The sequence below is a fragment of the Brassica rapa genome, chromosome A03 (assembly GCF_000309985.2).
Source record: "Brassica rapa cultivar Chiifu-401-42 chromosome A03, CAAS_Brap_v3.01, whole genome shotgun sequence".
Taxonomy (NCBI): Eukaryota; Viridiplantae; Streptophyta; class Magnoliopsida; order Brassicales; family Brassicaceae; genus Brassica; species Brassica rapa.
This window is the reverse complement of record NC_024797.2, coordinates 36,008,113-36,027,713: the sequence shown is the minus strand read 5'-3', so window position 1 is coordinate 36,027,713 and position 19,601 is coordinate 36,008,113. Positions and strand designations below refer to the sequence as shown.

Here is a 19,601-nt window from a genome sequence, read left to right as displayed (position 1 = left end):
TACCTTTAACATGATTTAACAGTGTTAATAGCAATAAAAACTTGACCGTCTTTTTTTTCTTACAGATATCCGAGGCTGAAAAGGCTCTAGGGGGAGATCTCCAACCAGAACAATCACCATCATCTGCTAGCGAGACTGGGGATTCTCCCAGCAATGCCAAGGAAGTTGATGAAGCAAATTCGCCAAGCTTGGTTTAGAAAGACAAGAGTCGCAAGCGCCCCCTTGAGTGATTGGTACAAGTACAGCAAACTGTCAACCCCACTTAGCTTTCCTGCGTTTTTACTTTTCTAAATTGCTATGTTTTTCAATTTTTGAGTTTTCTTATTGTTTTCAAATTTCTGCAAACTATCACCCACGAGGGTTAGTATATACTTTTTGATTAAATTATGGGGAACGTTGACGAGTATTATAATTTATGGTGTCCACTTAATTACTTATAAACTTCATTTTATCATGCAGTACAAATTCCTACGTCCCATAACTTTGAAAACACATCAACCTCAATGAAAAAAAAACACTGGTGGGGTGGGATATTAACACAAAAATATTAAAAGGGTTTGTAAATATAAATGTAATGGACACCTTAGTTGGAGTCAAAATTTAATACGCACTATGATTTAACGTTGCTTTCAACAGCTATATTGTAAAAGAAATCATGATCATTCATCATCTTCACCAAGTTAAGACATTCACGTTCAAATACTATGGATACAAAACCTCTTAGACTTAATAGTTATACTAGAGCAAGTAATGCAAGTGCTTCAGCCTCCAATGTGGTAAATGCCATCCCCAACACGTAGTGCCCCAAAAGATAGCAGTACCATTGGAATTACTAACCATGCATCCTGCTTTGGAGAGACCTTCCACAACATTCCTATAACATTTTTAACGTATTACAACACATCTAATTATTAACATCCCCGCGCTTGCGCGGGGCTCCGCTCTAGTATATAGATATCTCAAAATAGTATTTTTTTTTTTATTGTAGCTTACTTTTATGACATCATTTGTAGCTTACTATTAGTGTGTATTCCCTAACTTTCATAAAAGTTAATTAAAAATGTGATGTGATCATCTTCAATTAGTGATTTAGAAATTTTATCCATATTATCGAATAGAAAAATAATATAATAGTATTAATACTTAGAAAATGTACAACTACTTTTCTGTATGATGGTCTCCCTTTAAGAATTAAAAGAGTATCTAATATTTGGATATCACAGATAAACCGAGAAGGAGCCAAATGAGATCAGAATTTCTGGGCACATGGAGAGAAGCACGGCCGTATCTGTCTTGCCCTATTCAATTCGATATATTATCTTCCTAATATCATAATCTTGTATTTTAATAGTGACTGAAAGCACAAAATTGAAAGTGTTGAAATACACTTTGAATCTGCAAGCAAGGATGTCAAGAATCAACTGATCCCATGCAAGAATCGATCATGTACCGATCTTTGCCAATCACAAAAAATATGAAATTAGTCATTAAATATTTCCTATGTTAATCTATACAGTTAATACCTAGTCTGTAGCACGAAATTGTATTCTAAAACTCGGCCTCCATTAATAAAGTATTTTTTGTTTATGGATGTGGTCATAAGGGTGAACCACATTAAATATACGCGTCTTTCATTATTTTTATCAAATATGTTAATTTGTTCTTCTCACATCCGTCACAATAAACTAGCATCAAAGTTACAGGTTGTAATCTGGTGAGAATATATATGATAAACATGAAGATCGACAAGTTTACTGGTAGGAACAGTTTATGTCTTTGGAAAATTAAGATGAACACATTGCTAAATCAACAGGGTCAACGGCCACCGTTGTCAGGGAAGAAGACTGAGCATGTTACATTTGAGATGAAGGTTATAGAAAAAGGTGTATTCAACAATCTTGTTAAAATTAACAGATGATATCATCATCGAGGTTTAAGGTGTTGATATTGCAGCTGGTTTGTGGTTGAAGTTAGAGAGTCGATACATGACAAAGTCTTTGACTAAAATGTTACTTTTAAACATATTTTTGCTTTAAAAATGCAGAGAGATACACAATTTCAGGATCATCTTGACATGTTAAATTCAATAATGCTGGATCTGCGTAAAATTGATGTCAGATCAAACATGAAGATGCAGCGTTGATCTTGTTGGTATCACTGCCAAACTTCTTTGAGAATTTTGTTCAGTCATTTATAGGAAGTAAGGATACAATGAACCTAAAAAAACTGGGTCAACATTTGATAGTACAGAGTTGCATCACAAGGCATAATGATATGGTAAGATGGCCATGCTTATGTGTTATTTGCCAGTAGTGGAAATAAATTTGGGAAAGGCAAGAGGTCGAAAGACAAAAAGAGATTCCCAAAAAGTTCTAATCCAAACGATATTTGCAATTATTGCAAAAAAAAAACACTGGAAGTCCGATTGTGCTAAGAAAAAGAAGCAATATAGTTCCTTTTTCGTAGCAGAGAATGAAACTAAGTCGGATGATAAAATTGTTCTGGTTGATCATGAAAAAAGCACATCCTAAAGATGTGTGGCTTTTGGAAATAAGATTGTCATATCATATGTGACCAAGGAAAAATGATTCTCGGATTTTGAAAAAAATATATGATAGCAAAATTAAGATGGCAAATGATTTTGCATGGAAGATTGCTGGAATTGGGTCTATAAACCTCATGACACATGATGATAAATTATACACATTGACTGAAATTAGACATGTTTCATTAATGTCAAAGAACTTAATCTCCATTAGTCTTTCAGATAGTAGAGGCGTCGAGTATTCATGTGAAATGGTATTCTGAATGTCTACAGAGAATATAATAATTTAAAGAAAAAAACAACTTTGATATGTTGTTAAAAAATCTTTTAATAATATACTGTATTTTATAAAATAAAATTGTATTTAAAAATATAAATATTATGTTTATATAATGTACATAATTTAAATTTAAATAAATAATATATTTTAGTTTTTAAATATAAATTTGGTGGGTTGGCGGATATAAGCGGTTTAAAATTGGTTAATCTGCATCTCTACATTATTACTTTTAACTCAAAGCACAGTGAAAACTGAAAACTATGTAATCCCTCCATCCTTTTTGAGGCTCTTGTGCGAATTTTACATTAGACTAGAGGGGATATTGAAACAACATATATATAAGATAAGCTTATGTGGTTTGAAAATTCTATAAACGTTGTCTGTTGCTATAGCGCAACGCGTGTTTCCGGCCGTCGGACACGGCGTTTTCGAAAAGTGGAAGAATCTAAGAGTACAGCATTCTTGCATGATAATGACATTGACTTAGTTCAATAAGTAACCGCTACAAGAAAAAAAAAAAGCACGAAAAGATTATTAACTAATAAAATGAGTATATCGGCAAACTCTCCTGTGAAAGCTAACTTCCCTCCAAGAAACCATTTCTTTGACGAGCTCTCTCTTCTTCTTCTTCGTCTTCTCCAAGTCTCTGAGATGGGTTGTTGTTCATTGGATTGCTTTGTCTACTTTGTCCTCTCTATTGCTTTAGCTTTCATGGCCGTCTCCACCACTCTACCTCCACCTCGAGATTCCAACATCACAAAAACTAACAGACCCATTACTCATCATGATCCTCTCTCTTTAAACGCTTCAGAAGCTCTACGCCAATCCAATTTCAAAGCAATCGCCACTCTCCTCCACGTATCTCCTGAGATCTTCCTCTCTTCTTCTTCTTCGTCTTCTCCCAACACAACCCTCTTCGCTATTGACGACTCTTCCTTGTTCAACACGTCATCTCTTCCTCCTCTGTTTCTGAAGCAGCTTCTTCAGTATCACACACTCCCTCTAAAGCTTCCGATGGAGGAACTCCTCAAGAAGCCACAAGGAACCTGTCTCCCTACCCTTCTCCGTCACCAGAGCGTCCAGATCTCCACCGTTGACAAAGAATCAAGAACAGTAGAAGTGAATCATGTCATGATCTCACATCCGGACATGTTTCTTGGAGATTCATTGGTTATTCACGGAGTTCTTGGACCCTTCTCACCTCTGCAACCTCGCATGCATCATATTCCCCAGTCATCTTTGTGTCAATCTGACTCAAACAAAACCATTATCGAAGAAGAAGAAGAAGAAGCTGTGCCGGTTAAGATAGAGTGGACTCGGATCATTCAGCTGCTAAGTTCAAACGGGTTTGTGCCATTTGCAATCGGATTGCACTCTGTTCTCAACAGGATCATTGCAGATCAACACAAGAACTTGACCGGAGTAACAATTCTAGCCACACCAAATCTGGTCTCACTGTCATCTGCTTCTCCGTTTCTCTACGAAGTCATGAGACGTCACATTCTTGCTCAACGACTTACCAACAAAGATCTTGCTTCAATGCCTGATAAAGCCTTACTCAAGACACTGGATCCTTACCAAGGTCTCATATTCACTAGGAGAGGTATAGTTAATTCGTCACAGTGTTTCATGATCTCTGGAGTTGAGATTGTAGATCCAGATATGTTCTCTTCTAACAACTTTGTAATCCATGGGATATCACACACACTAGAGCTCCCACGGGCATAACTCACCATCCTTTTATTCCTTCCCTTGTAGATTTACACATCCATGTTGTTAAGGTTTTTGTTTTTAGTAATAAACTAGGATAGGATCCGCGCCTTGCGTGGAATGAGATGAAAATTACAATGTTAAAATTAGGCTTAGGCAAAAAAAACTGGAACCGAAGAACCAAGCCGGAACCGAACTAAAATACCTGAAACCTTGAAATATCCAAATGGTTCTTATATTTTTATATCCGAAATAACAAAACCAAACTTGAACCGAACCGAGGACCGAACAGTATCCGAATATAAAAGAATATTAATTATATATATCTAAAATATAACTAAATATATTTTTATAATTTAAAAATCTATTAAATTTATAAAAAATATTTAAAAATAACTAAAATTGTTATAAATTAACCAAACTACCCGAAAGTATCCAAAATAATCCGAAAGTATCAAGATAGTTTTATCCGAAATATTTAAAATTTTAATTTAAATCATCCTAATTATTTGATATTTTACCTTAAATAACCGATATTTTACTGAATTATCCGAACGACCTAACCTATCCAAACCGGAACCGAAACCAGATGAAAACCAAATTTTTCTGGGTATTTTCCGGTTCCTAGTACTATCTGAACCGAACCGAACCCAAAACTATCCGAACCAAACCAAAAATAGGTCATGGATCCTCTAATCCTCTATCCGAACTACCCGATACCCAAAATTTTTGAACCGAACCGATTTCCGAAAATGATTTAAATAAATATATATATATATATATATAATAAATTGACTTTTAATGGAATTTTAGTGTATAACATTTGAGATGATTTGACTTTTAATGGAGTTTTAGATGATTTCAATAAGTTGCAGAGATTTAGGTGATTATTGTTAAACCACTCGAATATAACCTAAAAACCATAAAATTTGAGTTTTATTTTTTATTTTAACTAAGAAACTCCACCAAACACCCCAAAATCACCTGAAAACTTTAAAACTCAATAACTTAAAATATTTTCAATAACAGTGGATTTTAGAGTACTCTACGAAATGTTAAGTTCAATAAGAGTGGATTTTAAATGCGTTTTTAATACAAATCACCTATAACTCTCACTTGCATGCACCCTAAGGAACTGTAGTATCTATATTAATAAAGTTGCCCAGAAACTCTCCTTAGAGTGCCACCTCAGCACACCCTATTCCTTTTGCCGCCACGTGTCGAAGAGGGAGGAGCTTCACTTTTTTCTTACGGGAGAGTTTGGTTTACGGGAGAGTTTGGTTTACGGGAGAGTTTGTTTTTTTTGGGCTTTAGTTTGAAAGAAGAAAAGCCCAATCCAGTGTTCATGCTGCTATGTTTACGTTTACTTATGTTTACGTATCCTATTATGTTGTTTCTCTTTTTTCCTTAATCAACTTCTTATTTTGCATTATGTTTTAATAATATCTATGTGAGGTTTTCTTTCTTACTATCATCATTTTATAATAATAGCATTACATTGTCCCTTAATACATTTGTTAATGAAAACAATGAAACCAGCCTTACGATCAAGAGTAGAACCAAGACCTAAGCTATCTTATACGTACACATACGAACTTGAAAATCAGGCCTATGGCAAATCATAATTCGTTGATCATAAAGTTATAATCGAGATGACAAAAAAAAAATACAAAATCAAACCTGGCAAAAAAAATTTGGATTATAAGACTATAAAATTTTACAGACGTAATAAACAAATTAAATATAATATAAATACACATATACGCTATTTTACTCATGATACCCCATTTATTTAATTTGATATCCCGTTTATTTAATCTTTTAAATTGATACCCCGTTTATTTAATTTGGACTCCAAACAAATACAAGTCGATGCATAACCACAATGTTTAAAAGATTATATTTTAAATCACCTACCACAATGATACACACATTATTATCAGAATTAAAATTACAAATACTCATTCAATATTTCCTACAACAAACCGAAACTGTTAATCAAATTACAAAATAATATTTTAACCAAACTACAAACAAAAAATATTACTTCCCGCGTCTTTATCACATTTGACCTATGATTTTACCATGCATGGAAACTTAAGAAAACTCATTAAACGGTTTATGCGCATGGGCTCAAAACCTGTGTTCATTTTCTGATACTTAGCCCAAAGCTGATTTTTATAAATTAAAACAACCTAATAATAACGTGTACTAAACCACCAAACCTGATTTAATATATTAAGCCCAAAACGGGTTTCTTCTATGTGTTTTAGTTATAAAAATTAATCTTAGTCATTGAAAATTCATAAACAAAATCTTGGTCATTCAAAATTCATAAACGAAATCTTAGTCATTCAAAATTCATAAACAAAATCTAAGATTAATTACTTATAAAAACTAATCTTAATCATTCAAAATTCAAAAAAAAAAAAACAAATCCATTAATCCAATTCTCATATATATCTATACTATTAAATACAATATGATAACAAAAGATAGTCAACACTAAATTTAAACTATACATGGAATCCAATATATACGAAGTTCAAATGATTATCAAAAAAATCTAAAACAGTTACTATGAAATAAGCATACTTTCCAATATTACTTTAAAAAAATCAATTACAAAGACAAGATCACGTCAAGCAATAAACATTGCTCGACATATATTGATCAGACCAAACCCTTGCCACCTACATATAAACTCTGAAACTTCCACAAGCACTAACCAGAAGAAAAAAACACTCAGATCACAATGGCCGGAAACAGAGATCTCTCTAACCTCGAACTCATGCCAATTGATATGCAAAAAGAAATCATTTCACGTATAGCAAGGCACTCCAGGAGAGCAGTCCGCAATCTCTTGGCTGCGGTTCCTCCTCTTGCCCGCTCCGCGGCAGTTCCTATTGTCTATAGGAACCTCAATATCCACCGTTAACCGTTCATCCACGAGCTGCGTTACAAAGGTACCAAAGTCTTATGGAAAATTGCCTCGCAAGCGGTAACTTGCAAGCTCATTACGTACGGGGGATACAACAATATTTCCACCACCAAAACATCAATGGAGGCTTGCTACATCTTCAGATCGCAGCAGAAGGATCGTACGAAAATGCTGTTTACCTTTATGGTGTAATAATGCTAGCTAAGGGAGAAACGGCAATTGGACAAGCAATGTTAGATACCCTTGGATGGAGACAAAGCAAAAACCGAGCTGACAGGTGCTGGAGAAGGGTCAAGCACTCACTCCATGGAATAAGAGTCACAAGACTTGAGTCTTACATGACTGCTTACCGTAACACAAGGGAGACCATCGCATGCCACAGAGACAATATTCACGAGCGCTGTGATACGTGCTACTATTATAAGCAATTGACAAAGTTTGTTTACATGATGTAAACGAACAAAACGTTTGCAACTGAAAGAACCAAGCATTCCAGCCTCTCTTTTTTTCATGTTTTATTCCTTAATTTTCATCTAAGTTATTTCCATTTAAACTCTATCATTTATGTATTTTGATTTTAAGTAATAAATTATGATTAGTGAAAGTTTCTATTATTATTAGAATTACCAACAGTTATTATATTAGGTCATTATCGTTTGCTTAAGGAGAATGAAATAAAGTTTTACTTCTTTGTCAAGGCATTGGAATATAAACAGAACTCTTCATGTTATTATTCATTTGACGTTTGTTTCAACCGGACAAAATTAATTCAAACATTACCTAATTTTTCAAGTTTCATTAATCATCAAAAGAGAACAGAAGAATATCTATCCCTCAACGTATATTCAACTTTCAAAAATGAAATCAATTCAACACAAACAAATAACTCCAAAACATGGCTACATCAAAAACATATGAATTACAACAAAATACAACCGCCCCGCCGGGCATGCCACTAGTTTGTAAATAAATGTATACAACAACCTATATGCCGAAATGTTAGCTCTCGAAACGAAGACTTTCCTATATTAATATATTAATTTCTCGACAGGATCCAATTAAGGCAGAAACACAGTGAATGATAACATCTCTGATTATTTTCTATAAGCATATGATATGTAGGATTTCCTCTTTTTTTTTTGACAAATGTAGGATTTCCTCTTTTGCAATGAAATATATTCAATTATAAAGATAAGGGAATATTTAACTAATCATACAGAAAATTTACTTGCCGTAAAATAAATTTGTAGATGGTAGCATTGATTAATAAAATACGTATATACATATATATATATATATATATATTTACATTCAATGTATAATTAGCGTGATGACCAATTCAATTTTTTTTTAAAAAAAATTGCACTCTTTATGATTGTTCAAAGTTACCCAAATTTGAGTCATATATTTAATGTTACAATTTTGGGGTTTTTGCAAAATTGACCTATAACTTAAAATCAAACACAAAACTAACCTCATTTTTTTTTGAAAATTGGTTTTGCCCTATTCACCCCACAAGTTCATATAATTTACGAAAATGCCATCAATTTTTTTTTTTTTTTTTCGAAAATGATATTTTTACTCTCTCACCCTCATCATCTTCAAGTAATTACAAGATTGCCATTGTCATCAATACCACAACCACCATGAACAACCAATTTGAAGCTCTTAATGCTTCCAAAATCGATTTACCCCTCTTCTTTTTCCATTCTTGTGAACTAAACACAACATATCTCTCACTTTCTCTCCACAATGAGCTAAAAAAATCCAAGATTTTGATTCTAAAATTTTTATGGTTCATAGAGTCATAGAAGCTAACGATTATGGGTGGGTGACTTTCGTTTGTGATTATGTGTGCTTGGAGAAGCCTTATGTATGATAAGGAACTTATCTCACCAATTTAAGGTATGACATCGAGTTTTTTTCCAGATCTGTTCGTCAGACGACTTACTTGGGAAGTCGTCTGGCTGTAGACGACTTACCTTTCAGTCGTCTGGCTGTAGACGACTTACCTGGAAGTCGTCTGGTCAACGCAGAGGTTATTTTTGCAATTGACTTTGAAATCTGTAACCTGAGACGACTGAAAGTTAAGTCGTCTACTATTGTTTGGTTTCAAAAAAAATTCCAAAGAACCTAGACGACTTACATTTCAGTCGTCATAGGTTAGTTTTGCATTTGACTGGATAATTTCAGAAGTTTGACTTCCCCAGACGACTTACATTTCAGTCGTCTGGCGAAAATTAAAATAATAATATTTTTTTAAAAGTAGACGACTTAAAGTTAAGTCATCATAGGTTAGTTTTGCAATTGAAAAAAAAAACTTCAAGATTTAATTATACATAGACGACTTATAATTCAGTCGTCCACCAGACGACTTAATTGTAAGTCGTCCAGGACTTTTTTCCGAGATTCTGGTCAAACCTCGTAAATCCTGGACGACTTACATTTCAGTCGTCTGGTGGACGACAGAATTATAAGTCGTATGTGTATAATTAAATCTTGAAGTTTTTTTTTTCAATTGCAAAACTAACCTATGACGACTTAACTTTAAGTCGTCTACTTTTAAAAAAATATTATTATTTTAATTTTCACTAGACGACTGAAATGTAAGTCGTCCAAAAAGTCAAAATTCTGAAATAATCCAGTCAAATGCAAAACTAACCTCTGACGACTGAAATGTAAGTCGTCTAGCTTTTTTGGAGTTTTTTTTTAACCAAACAATAGTAGACGACTTAACTTTCAGTCGTCCGAAATAACAGATTTCAAAGTCAATTGCAAAAATAACCTCTGCGTTGACCAGACGACATATAGTTTAGTCGTCTAGACAACTTAGATTGAAGTCGTCCGCGTCTTCTCCACTAGTTTTTAAGTCTTCTACGTTAGTTTTTGAATAACTTGTATTTTTAAGAGTGATAAGTAACTTCAAGATATGTAAAACTCATATTTACAAAATATGTTCTCTCCCTTAGTTTTACTAAATTTGACTAAGTTTTTCAATGCAAACTTATAAAAAATATGATATGCTTTGACTAGTTACTATTGTTTGTTTCCATCTCTTACCAACATTCTTGTTTATTATGATGAGAAAAAGGCCATTGGAGTTTATTATTGCATATGAGAGATCCAAAGATAAGAAAAAGGCTACTGAAGTCTATTATTTCATTGATTTGTAAATGTGTAAACACATTGTTAGCACATTTAATACATCTTGGAAAACATTATTACTGATTTTACAAAAAATTCACAACTAAAAGAGTATACATGCAATTCACAAAACAGACCACAAACAAAACTATTATAGATCATTCATCTACAAAGACAAGCTTGGATTCCACTTGAGTAGACAAGACCAGACAACTTTTAAGAAGTCCAGACGACTTCTAAGAAGTCCAGACGACTTCTAAGAAGTCCAGACGACTTCCAGGAAGTTCAGACAACTTTGCCAGAAGACTTTTAGGAAGTTCAGACGACTTCCAGACAACTTTACAGGAAGTCCAGACGACTTTTAGGAAGTCCAGACGACTTTTAGGAAGTCCAGACGACTTTTAGGAAGTCCAGACGACTTCCAGACGACTAACAAGTAAGTCGTCCCAGAAGTCTTCCAGATCTGAAAAACCTGCATATTAAATCCAGATCTGAAAAACCTGCATATTCAAAAACGTTCAAATGGCTTAAAAACAGAAAAAATGAGTGGAAGATTAGATAAATCTACCTTTACAGAACACACAAAAATATATATCTAAAAATAATAGATCTACCTTCAAATTAGTGGAAGATGAGTACCATCTAATTAAAAACCTGCAAAAAAAAAAAAAATAGATTAGTAAGAAAGACATGAGACAAAATTGAAAAATTCATATAAAGTTTGGTGTTTTCAAGTCAAAGAGATTAGAGTGGGTTTGGAGAGTTTTAGTTTGGGAAAAAAGTAAGAACTTCATACAACAAGAAGTTACCAAATGAAGAAAAATCAGACATAAGAACTTACCAAAACGCTCAGAAAAATCCAGACGACTTCCTGGAAGTCCAGACGACTTCCTGGAAGTCCAGACGACTTCCTCGAAGTCCAGACGACTTCCTGGAAGTCCAGACGACTTCCTCGAAGTCCAGACGACTTTGTCAGAAGACTTCCAAGAAGTCCAGACGACTTCCAGACGACTTCCAGACGACTTCCAGACGACTAACAGGTAAGTCGTCCCAGAAGTCTTCCAGATCTGAAAAACCTGCACATCAAATCCAGATCTGAAAAACCTGCATATCCAAAAACGTTCAAATGACTTAAAAATAGAGAAAATGAGTGGAAGATTAGATAAATCTACATTTATAGAACACACAAAAATACATATCTAAAATTAATAGATCTACCTCTAAATTAGTGGAAGATGAGTACCATTTGATTAAAAACCTGCAAAAGAGATAGATTAGTAAGAAATACATGAGACAAAACTGAAAAATTCATATAAAGTTTGTTGTTTTCAAGTCAAAGAGATTAGAGAGAGGTTGGAGAGTTTTAGAATGATGAACATTACATTTTTGTTGCAGCCATTTGAGAGGAGGAGAGAGAATGTGTAAATTTTTATTTATATAGGGAGACAAAAAATCCAATTAGGTTAAATATTTTTGACTCAGACGACTTCCTGGACGACTTACATTTCAGTCGTCTGGTGTAGAAATTAAAACAGACGACTTACATGTAAGTCGTCCAGAAGAGTTTAATATTTTTAGCGGGAAATTAAATATTTTTAGAGGGAAACTAAAATAGAAGACTTTCCAGACGACTTACAAGTAAGTCGTCTGGACGACTGAAATATACGTCGTCCGGGTAAATTATTCAACAGACGACTGAAATATAAGTCGTCCACACCCTAAACATAACCCCTAAACTTAATTATCTAATTAAACACTTCATAAAACCAAATCAAACTTGAAAAGTGTTTACTATACACAGAAATAAACACATATAAGTGAAAACTAATTTTTGAAAAAAACATTTTAGTTTTCCAAAATCTAACCCTAACAATACATACAATACTACAACATATGTTTGCCAAACTCCTAAACCAAAGTATTTCATGATTCACTACTTCCACTCATCTATCTTCAAAACAAATCAATTTTATCATATTTTAATTTATATCAGTTAAAACTGTTTATAATTATTTGATTTTTATTTTTTACGCATCAAAATATTTTTTTACAAGATTTATAAATTATTTTTAAAATAAACTGGTACCAGATGACTTACACTTCAGTCGTCCAGACGACTTCCAACATCTCAGACGACTCAGACGATTTACTGGGGCTATATTCGTAAAAATGGCTTCTGTTTTTTTGTTTGGTCACAAGGGGCTGAGCTGTAATTTCACTAGGCTTTTAGGTTAGTTTTGCATTTGATTCAAGTTTGGGTATAGGTTTGGGATTAAAATCAAGTTGTGGGTTAGTTTTGGCAAAAACCCCTACAATTTTCTACTCAAAATTTAAGTATTTTAAAATATAATTTGGCTAACCGTACTCTGACCAGATTCAAGTTAAGAAAAATGTTTCTTTATAAAAATGTGTATAGTGTGGAAATTCAAGTATAATGTTGTTAGACTTGCATGGAATTAAAGCATAACGTTCTTTACTTAATAAAGAAAATGATAAAGAAATTCTTCATGTAAAATATTCAGAGGCGTTTTTACAAATATATATTTTAGATTTAGAGGATCCCAGAAAAGAAAAAAAACATAGCTGATGTGAATAGAGAAACAATTTCGAAACCCACAAAAATGAGAAATTTAAAACGTTAGACTCTACTAATATGAAGATTTTGGAACATTTGTTCAAAATAAGAGAAGAACATGATTGAAACTTATAGCCAGTTTGTCCTGTAAATGTTGATTTCACTGTTATGTTCGACAACAAATGAAACATTGATTCGTAGCCATTACCATACGTAACCTTGATTCTCGAATAAAATACAAAACCTAAACCGGCGGAAATTAACACAACACAATTTGCAATTTGATGTGTGTTTTACAGTCGTTTTGATGTTTGTTTGATTATAAAAGACAGTTCATCTTATATGTTATACGATCGTTTGGATGTGTGCTTGATTATTTTCGGCCAGGACATATAGTAGAGCAGAGGCTTTAAATTTTATAAAATATTTACATGAGAATTACTATAGGTTATAATCATTGTGAGAAAGAGAACACGACACATATTATAAAACCGTATTATATGCATGTGTATAAGTCTCGACAATAAAGTCTGACCAGTGGAAATAATTGTAAATACTCTAGTAATGAGTGGGTCTATATCAATGGTTGTTGAGAGTGGCTCTCATGATGACACGTCAGCAAATGGCATGCCCATAAATATGTTGCACTTTAAAGGGTATTCTTTGAATTTGCTTCTCTATTAATAATAAAGGGATATGTAATGATCCAAACCCAAGTCCACATATTCAAACCCGCAAAGGTCCAAGCCCAAACTCCTTTTCATTTTGTTTTCTCTACCAAACCATCCAAGAAAATTATAAGTTAGAGAGAAAGAGTTGAGAGATTGAGAATGGGGAACTTTTGCAGAGGCTGAGCCAAAACCGGAGTTTGCCGGAGTAACCGCACGCCGTGACCAAGCTGAGCTCATCACCGCCGCTCGCAACCCTAGGTAACCATCGCAAACCGCCATGCATTTAGTTCAGTTTCAGCCGTTTTAGTAAATCACCCATAACTTCCTAACCACTGCGAATTTCGTGCATAAAAGACCACCATCGTGTTCCTCTCGTCGAGACGAAGCCATAGACACCGACCGTGCTGCAATCAGAGTCTGGACGAGCCCTCACGCGCCCCCGGAAGATCGCCCTTTGTCAGCGCGTGAAACAGACGCGCCGCTGTTCGCCGAAGCCGCTGTGCTCGGCCGCCGTCAGCCCGACGCCGGGAATCTGCCGCCGTATCGCCGCCGCACCTCCGCCGTCGCCGGTGACTTTTCCCGTAAGACACCGCCATCCGCCGTCGCCGCCGCCGCCGATGACCGGCGCCGGTGACTCGCCGACGACTCGCCAACCCGGCTGAGTCGACCCGGTGAGTCAACTCGGTGACTCGGTCAACCGGTTGGTCTGACCGGTTTAAATTGATTTCGATTCGATTAGGGTAAACCGATCGGTTAAGTCAAATTGATTTCTGATCAAGGGTTGACCAGATTGATCTTTGACCAGGGAGTTGACTTTTCCATAAACTTTGACCAGACTCGTTTTAAACCATTCGAAAGGCGTTCTGACTCGATTTCTCGCCCTGGTTTCAGATTTGGAGTCTATTTGAGCATCTGGAGTCCATAGATACCACTTCTTCTTGTTTCTAAGGTGAGGGCTTCTCCGTTTAAATCCCGAGCTAGTTTAGTACTACCATTATGGAAAGTTTAGTTTCGAAACATGATCCGTCTCTGTGAGTCGAGTCTGTTTGAGAGTCTTGCTTGTTCATTATTGATATTGATTGTTAAACCGGAAATAGGATAATAGAAGATTCAACGGTTGATTGAAATGATTGATGTTAAGAACTGTTAAATATATATATGTATATATGCTAGTCCATCTGTTGAGATTGCGGGGTACGGAGATATCTGTACTAGGCCGTGTGTTTAGCGGGGTACAGAGACGTTTGTACTAGGCCGTTTTGTTTGAGAGATCGCGGGGTACGGAGATATCTGTACTAGGCCGTGTGTTTAGCGGGGGTACAGAGAAGTTTGTACTAGGCCGTTTTGTTTGAGAGATCGCGGGGTACAAAGATATATGTACTAGGCCGTGTGTTTAGCGGGGTACAGAGACGTTTGTACTAGGCCGCTTGTTTGTGGAGATTGCGGGGGTACAGAGTGGACTACTGTACTTACGACGCTTGTAGAGTCATATATATTTACATCCTTATAAGGAAATGCGGTATGATATCATCGTATTGGTTGTAGCATGTCTAGTCCACTAGACATATGTTGATTGTTATGTGTGGTGTAATAGACGCCGTGTTTGTTTCATGCTAGAGCTAGGCCTACATTTTAGTAGTGCTATGAACTCAGTCAGTGGTTTGCGGTTTAGCATCCCCATACTTCACTGGGCGATTCCCCTGTCGCTCACCCCTCCTTCTTTCCCCTTTCAGGTGAGACCGATGAGCAGAAGTGATTATACCGGACCGGTGCTTTTGGGCTTTTACTACTATCGAGCTTTGGACTTCTATCACTTTTATCGTTTTATCGCTTTTGGGCCTTTGGGCTCCTATCTATCGTTTATGTTATCTCGTATTTTGGAATTTTAGTTCATGTCGTACTTTATATTTCGGATGTTATCGTTATTGGGCCTTTAGGCCTTGTGGTATCGAATTGACTTTTATATTATGATATGGAGATTATTATTATTATTTCGGTTGTATTATATTATTATTATTTTAATTTCGCGTTTATATTATTTTGAGAAAGTCGGGTAGTGTTTCAAAAAAAAAGAGAAAGTCGGGTCTGATAATTTTTGGTATCAGAGCTATTTATTTATCGTAATATTTTATTATGTAATCGGGGTGTCACATTTTTGGTATCAGAGCTATTTATTTATCGTAATATTTTATTATGTAATCGGGATGTCACAAAATATATACACATTTTTTTAGTAATGATTATTGATTATAGCTATGTCACTTTATAAGCAGTAACCACTCAGCTTCACATCTTTATTTCATAAACTGTTTGGGATATTAAATGTGAATATAACTCTGATCACGACGTGTCGTGTGTCTCTAGGTTGTAACCAATCTCTCTATCAGATTGATTAAACTAATCACTGACCGATCCAAAAGGAGACTTGGCTTCACCTTACTCCTCTTTTAAACCTGAGAGACAAACTCCCAATATAACTGTTATATTCTCTGCAGAAAACGCTCAGAAACAAATACATCTCCTCTGCTCTTATCTGGATCATCCTGAGTCTTGACATCACAAACTTGGATCTCTTGTCTCAGGTTTGTTGAATGTACTCAATAGAGGTTAATGATTGAATGATCTTATTATACTGAGATTACACCATATATATAATACATTACAAGTAGGGTACTGAGGCAAGTATATTTACACAGTCTATATATTGTACACACAATTCAATGCATCTTTCAGATTTCATTTACATTAGCATTCTTTGCCTCTCTCAGATGCGGTACTTCGTTTTGGATTTTTTTTAGTTTTATGAAGACTACTCACTCTTCTCATACTCGTGCAAAAATATTGAGTTGGGTGTGTTGATATATGCCGATACCTTCTCATATGTGGTGATAACTCTCACATGTTAAAGCATTTCAAAGAGGATCACCTAATGCCTGGAAAATGAAAAAGCAAGGCACTGTATCACACTCGTCTGCAGGGGCAGAATAAGGGCCATGTCAGTTGCTAACCGTGAGAAGGAAGTGGATTCGCAAAATTGTTAAAAGAACTTGGAATCGAACAAATTCTGCAACTTATGCTGCATGGAATCACAGGAAGATGCGCGGAAGCAGATACCTTTGGAAGCGTAAAAGCGAATTTTATAAAATATATTAAGAAGGAGATGCTTATTGGAAGCGTATAATATATATATATATATATATACTAGGGTAGTCCGGCGCATAGCGCCGGATTTCGATAATAATATATGTTCTAGTGAAATTTAAATTAATTTTATGGTCATGAAAAATAAAGTATTTGTCTAACACATGACTATGCATTAATTTTCTTTCAATCTTGCATCATTGTTTCTAGAATTATTCTATAAGACTATATTAGCATTTTATATTAGAGTATTTTATAACATTTTAATATTTGTTGATTTTGAAATAATTTGTAATAATTAGATATAGTGTCCATACATTTTACAAAAGAGATATGTATACTCGTAATAATTAGATATAGTACTTCTACATTTTAGAAAAAAAAAATATATATATATATGATGGCTAGACACATCTCGTTAAATTTTTGAGGATTCATTCAAAACTTAAACGTGGATTGCTTTTGTTACATTGAAGCTATAATGTGGTAAACACCAAGCAAATATCATTATACATAGTTACATTTTTCTGGCTGAACTACAATTCATTAAACAAAAAGCAAGTTTACCCGAAACAAAGAAAAGACAAATTTAGAGATAAGAGCGTTGAATTTGCCACTGCATCAGCCTCACATTACATAATCTACGAATATTATATAAAGAGCAAGCTTTAAAGAAGTGAAATGTTAAATATCAAAGAAAATTCCGCTAATTTCCTTGGTGAGTCCTTATCTTGAAGCATTTTAACTAACACATGCGTATTAGACAATAGGGATGCCTTAAAGTCGAGACAAAAATATGAAGAAATACTTTGTTTTTCATTAGGAAGAATATGATACCTATAAAACATATAAAAATGATATAATATTCTCTTATATCAGCCGAAAAAAAAATATTAGAATCGAGACCAAAAAAATTTAAAACATATTTTGTTTACACTATTTGGCAGAACACACCTTTCAAAAATAATAAAAGAAGCTGCTTCTTCTCAGATTTATCGTAGCTAAGTCACTCCTCTATAGATCATCCAGTTCAGTAGATTTCGAGCTGCAATGAGATTTGAACACCGAACGAATGAATTATCTATCCCATAGAAACTTAATAAATCAAAATAATTTGAACTGCGGTGGCGAATGTACTTTTTTCATTTATTTGAAACCTGATATTTTAACCAATGTTTAAGCGAAACAGTTGATGGTTGCATACAATAGCAAATGAAAAAAACAAAAAAATAGTGTGAGTTGAGTTTTTAGAATATATTTTTTGTCCACTCGAATATGATTAGTCTATAGAATCAAAGATTGAAAGTATATCGATATAAAGAACTAACTCTTCTTTATTAATCTCTTGTGGAAACTCACTCAAAACCACAAGCTCTCAAACACACAATCTCTAACTCACGAGTTATGTCACACTTTGACATATCCTTTATATAGAGATTATATTTTTCTAATCCTATTTAACAAACATATCTAGATAACTCCTAAATATATTATTCATCTCAATCTTTAATAGGATTAGGTCTTTTACTTGCTCCTCAAGTTTCTTTGATCTTCAAGCTTATCTCAACATTCTCCCACTTAAGCTTGAAATCATTCTTTTCCAAATCTTGCATTCCAATCAACTCCTTCATCTCCTTGAACTTGATTCTTCCAAGAGCTTTAGTCAAGATGTCCGCCTTTTGTAGATCACCAGAAAAGTGCCAACAATAATTTTCCCTTGCTCAACACATTCTCTAATGAAATGATACCTTGAGTGATTGTGTTTGCTTCTACCATGAAACACCGGATTTTTGGTAAGGGCTATAGCGGATTGATTGTCAATTCTGATCACTGCCTTCTCGACTGCTTGATCCATGACTTCACTCAGTAGCTCCTGTAACCATATGGCCTGTTTGGCTGCCTCCGTACCGGCCATGAATTCAGCTTCGCAGCTTGACAGTGCCACCGTTTCTTGTTTGACAGAACACCACGTGATCAAGCTTTCTCCAAGATAAAATATGTGACCGGCAGTGCTTCTTCCATCGTCCGGATCGATGTTGTGACTACTATCACTATAGCCTATGATCTTGGGAATCTTTGGTGATGATCTTGTGAATATAAGGCCTAGTGATGTCGTCCCTTTCAAGTATCTCAGGCAATGTTTCATGGCTGCTTCATGTGCTGCTTTGGCCATTGCATATAACGACTTAGAACTCCAACAGCGAAAGAGAGATCCGGCCTAGTGTGCAAGAGATACCTCAAACATCCAACGTTTCTTCGATACTTCGTTGCATCAACATCAGCTTATTCAATCGATTTTGCCAGCTTGAGTCCACTCTCCATTGGCGTGTGAGACAAGTTGCAGTTCTTCATACCACTTTCTTCTAGAATCTTCAGTGCATATCGTCTTTGATTTAGAGTTATGCGTCCTACTTCTTGGCTTACTTCGATTCCCAGATAGTAACTTAGTTTACCGAGGTCGCTCATGTCAAATTTAGAAGCCATCTCCACTTTAAACACGTCAATGATCTTCTTGTCGGCTCCGGTAACAAACAGATCGTCGACGTAAACAGCCACCACGAGTATACTTGAATTGACTGTCTTTCTATACACCG

At 34.9% G+C, this 19,601-nt stretch overlaps 2 protein-coding genes and 1 long non-coding RNA gene across 7 annotated transcripts in view; 2 read left to right on the top strand and 1 right to left on the bottom strand.

Moving 5' to 3' along the window:
* The window catches only part of LOC103848189 (fasciclin-like arabinogalactan protein 21), a 31,823-nt gene extending 24,764 nt beyond the window's left edge, over window positions 1-7,059 (top strand). For 4 of the 5 annotated variants that reach the window (XM_033287674.1, XM_033287675.1, XM_033287676.1 and 1 more), the window contains one exon: window positions 66-7,059. In XM_033287674.1, coding sequence (XP_033143565.1) covers window positions 3,372-4,553 — 1,182 coding nt within the window. In that variant the 5' untranslated portion in view covers window positions 66-3,371 and the 3' untranslated portion in view covers window positions 4,554-7,059. The remainder of the gene's footprint in view (window positions 1-65) is intronic. The other variant, XM_033287678.1, reaches the window with a different exon arrangement.
* A 5,797-nt stretch (window positions 7,060-12,856) lies between these two features.
* On the top strand, window positions 12,857-15,868 carry LOC103848191. The gene is made up of 3 exons (XR_001956917.2): window positions 12,857-14,124; window positions 14,221-14,815; window positions 15,600-15,868. It is a non-coding gene; the product is annotated as an uncharacterized LOC103848191 (long non-coding RNA).
* Window positions 15,869-18,542: 2,674 nt separating this feature from the next.
* Window positions 18,543-19,180, bottom strand: LOC117132704 (secreted RxLR effector protein 161-like). Its single transcript, XM_033287520.1, has 2 exons — window positions 18,791-19,180; window positions 18,543-18,683 (listed from the first exon to the last, which is right to left on the bottom strand). Exons 1-2 carry the CDS (start codon window positions 19,178-19,180, stop codon window positions 18,543-18,545), a joined length of 531 nt encoding a protein of 176 aa, XP_033143411.1.
* Between the last annotated feature and the right edge of the window lie 421 nt (window positions 19,181-19,601).

What these genes read in the sequence shown, in the direction of transcription:
- LOC117132704 (XM_033287520.1), bottom strand. Translation starts at nt 19,180, where the DNA reads ATGGCCAAAGCAGCACATGAAGCAGCCATGAAACATTGCCTGAGATAC. An exon ending in TAGCCCTTACCAAAAATCCG is followed by an intron (nt 18,684 to 18,790) that starts GTGTTTCATGGT and finishes GATCTACAAAAG; the next exon opens with GCGGACATCTTGACTAAAGC.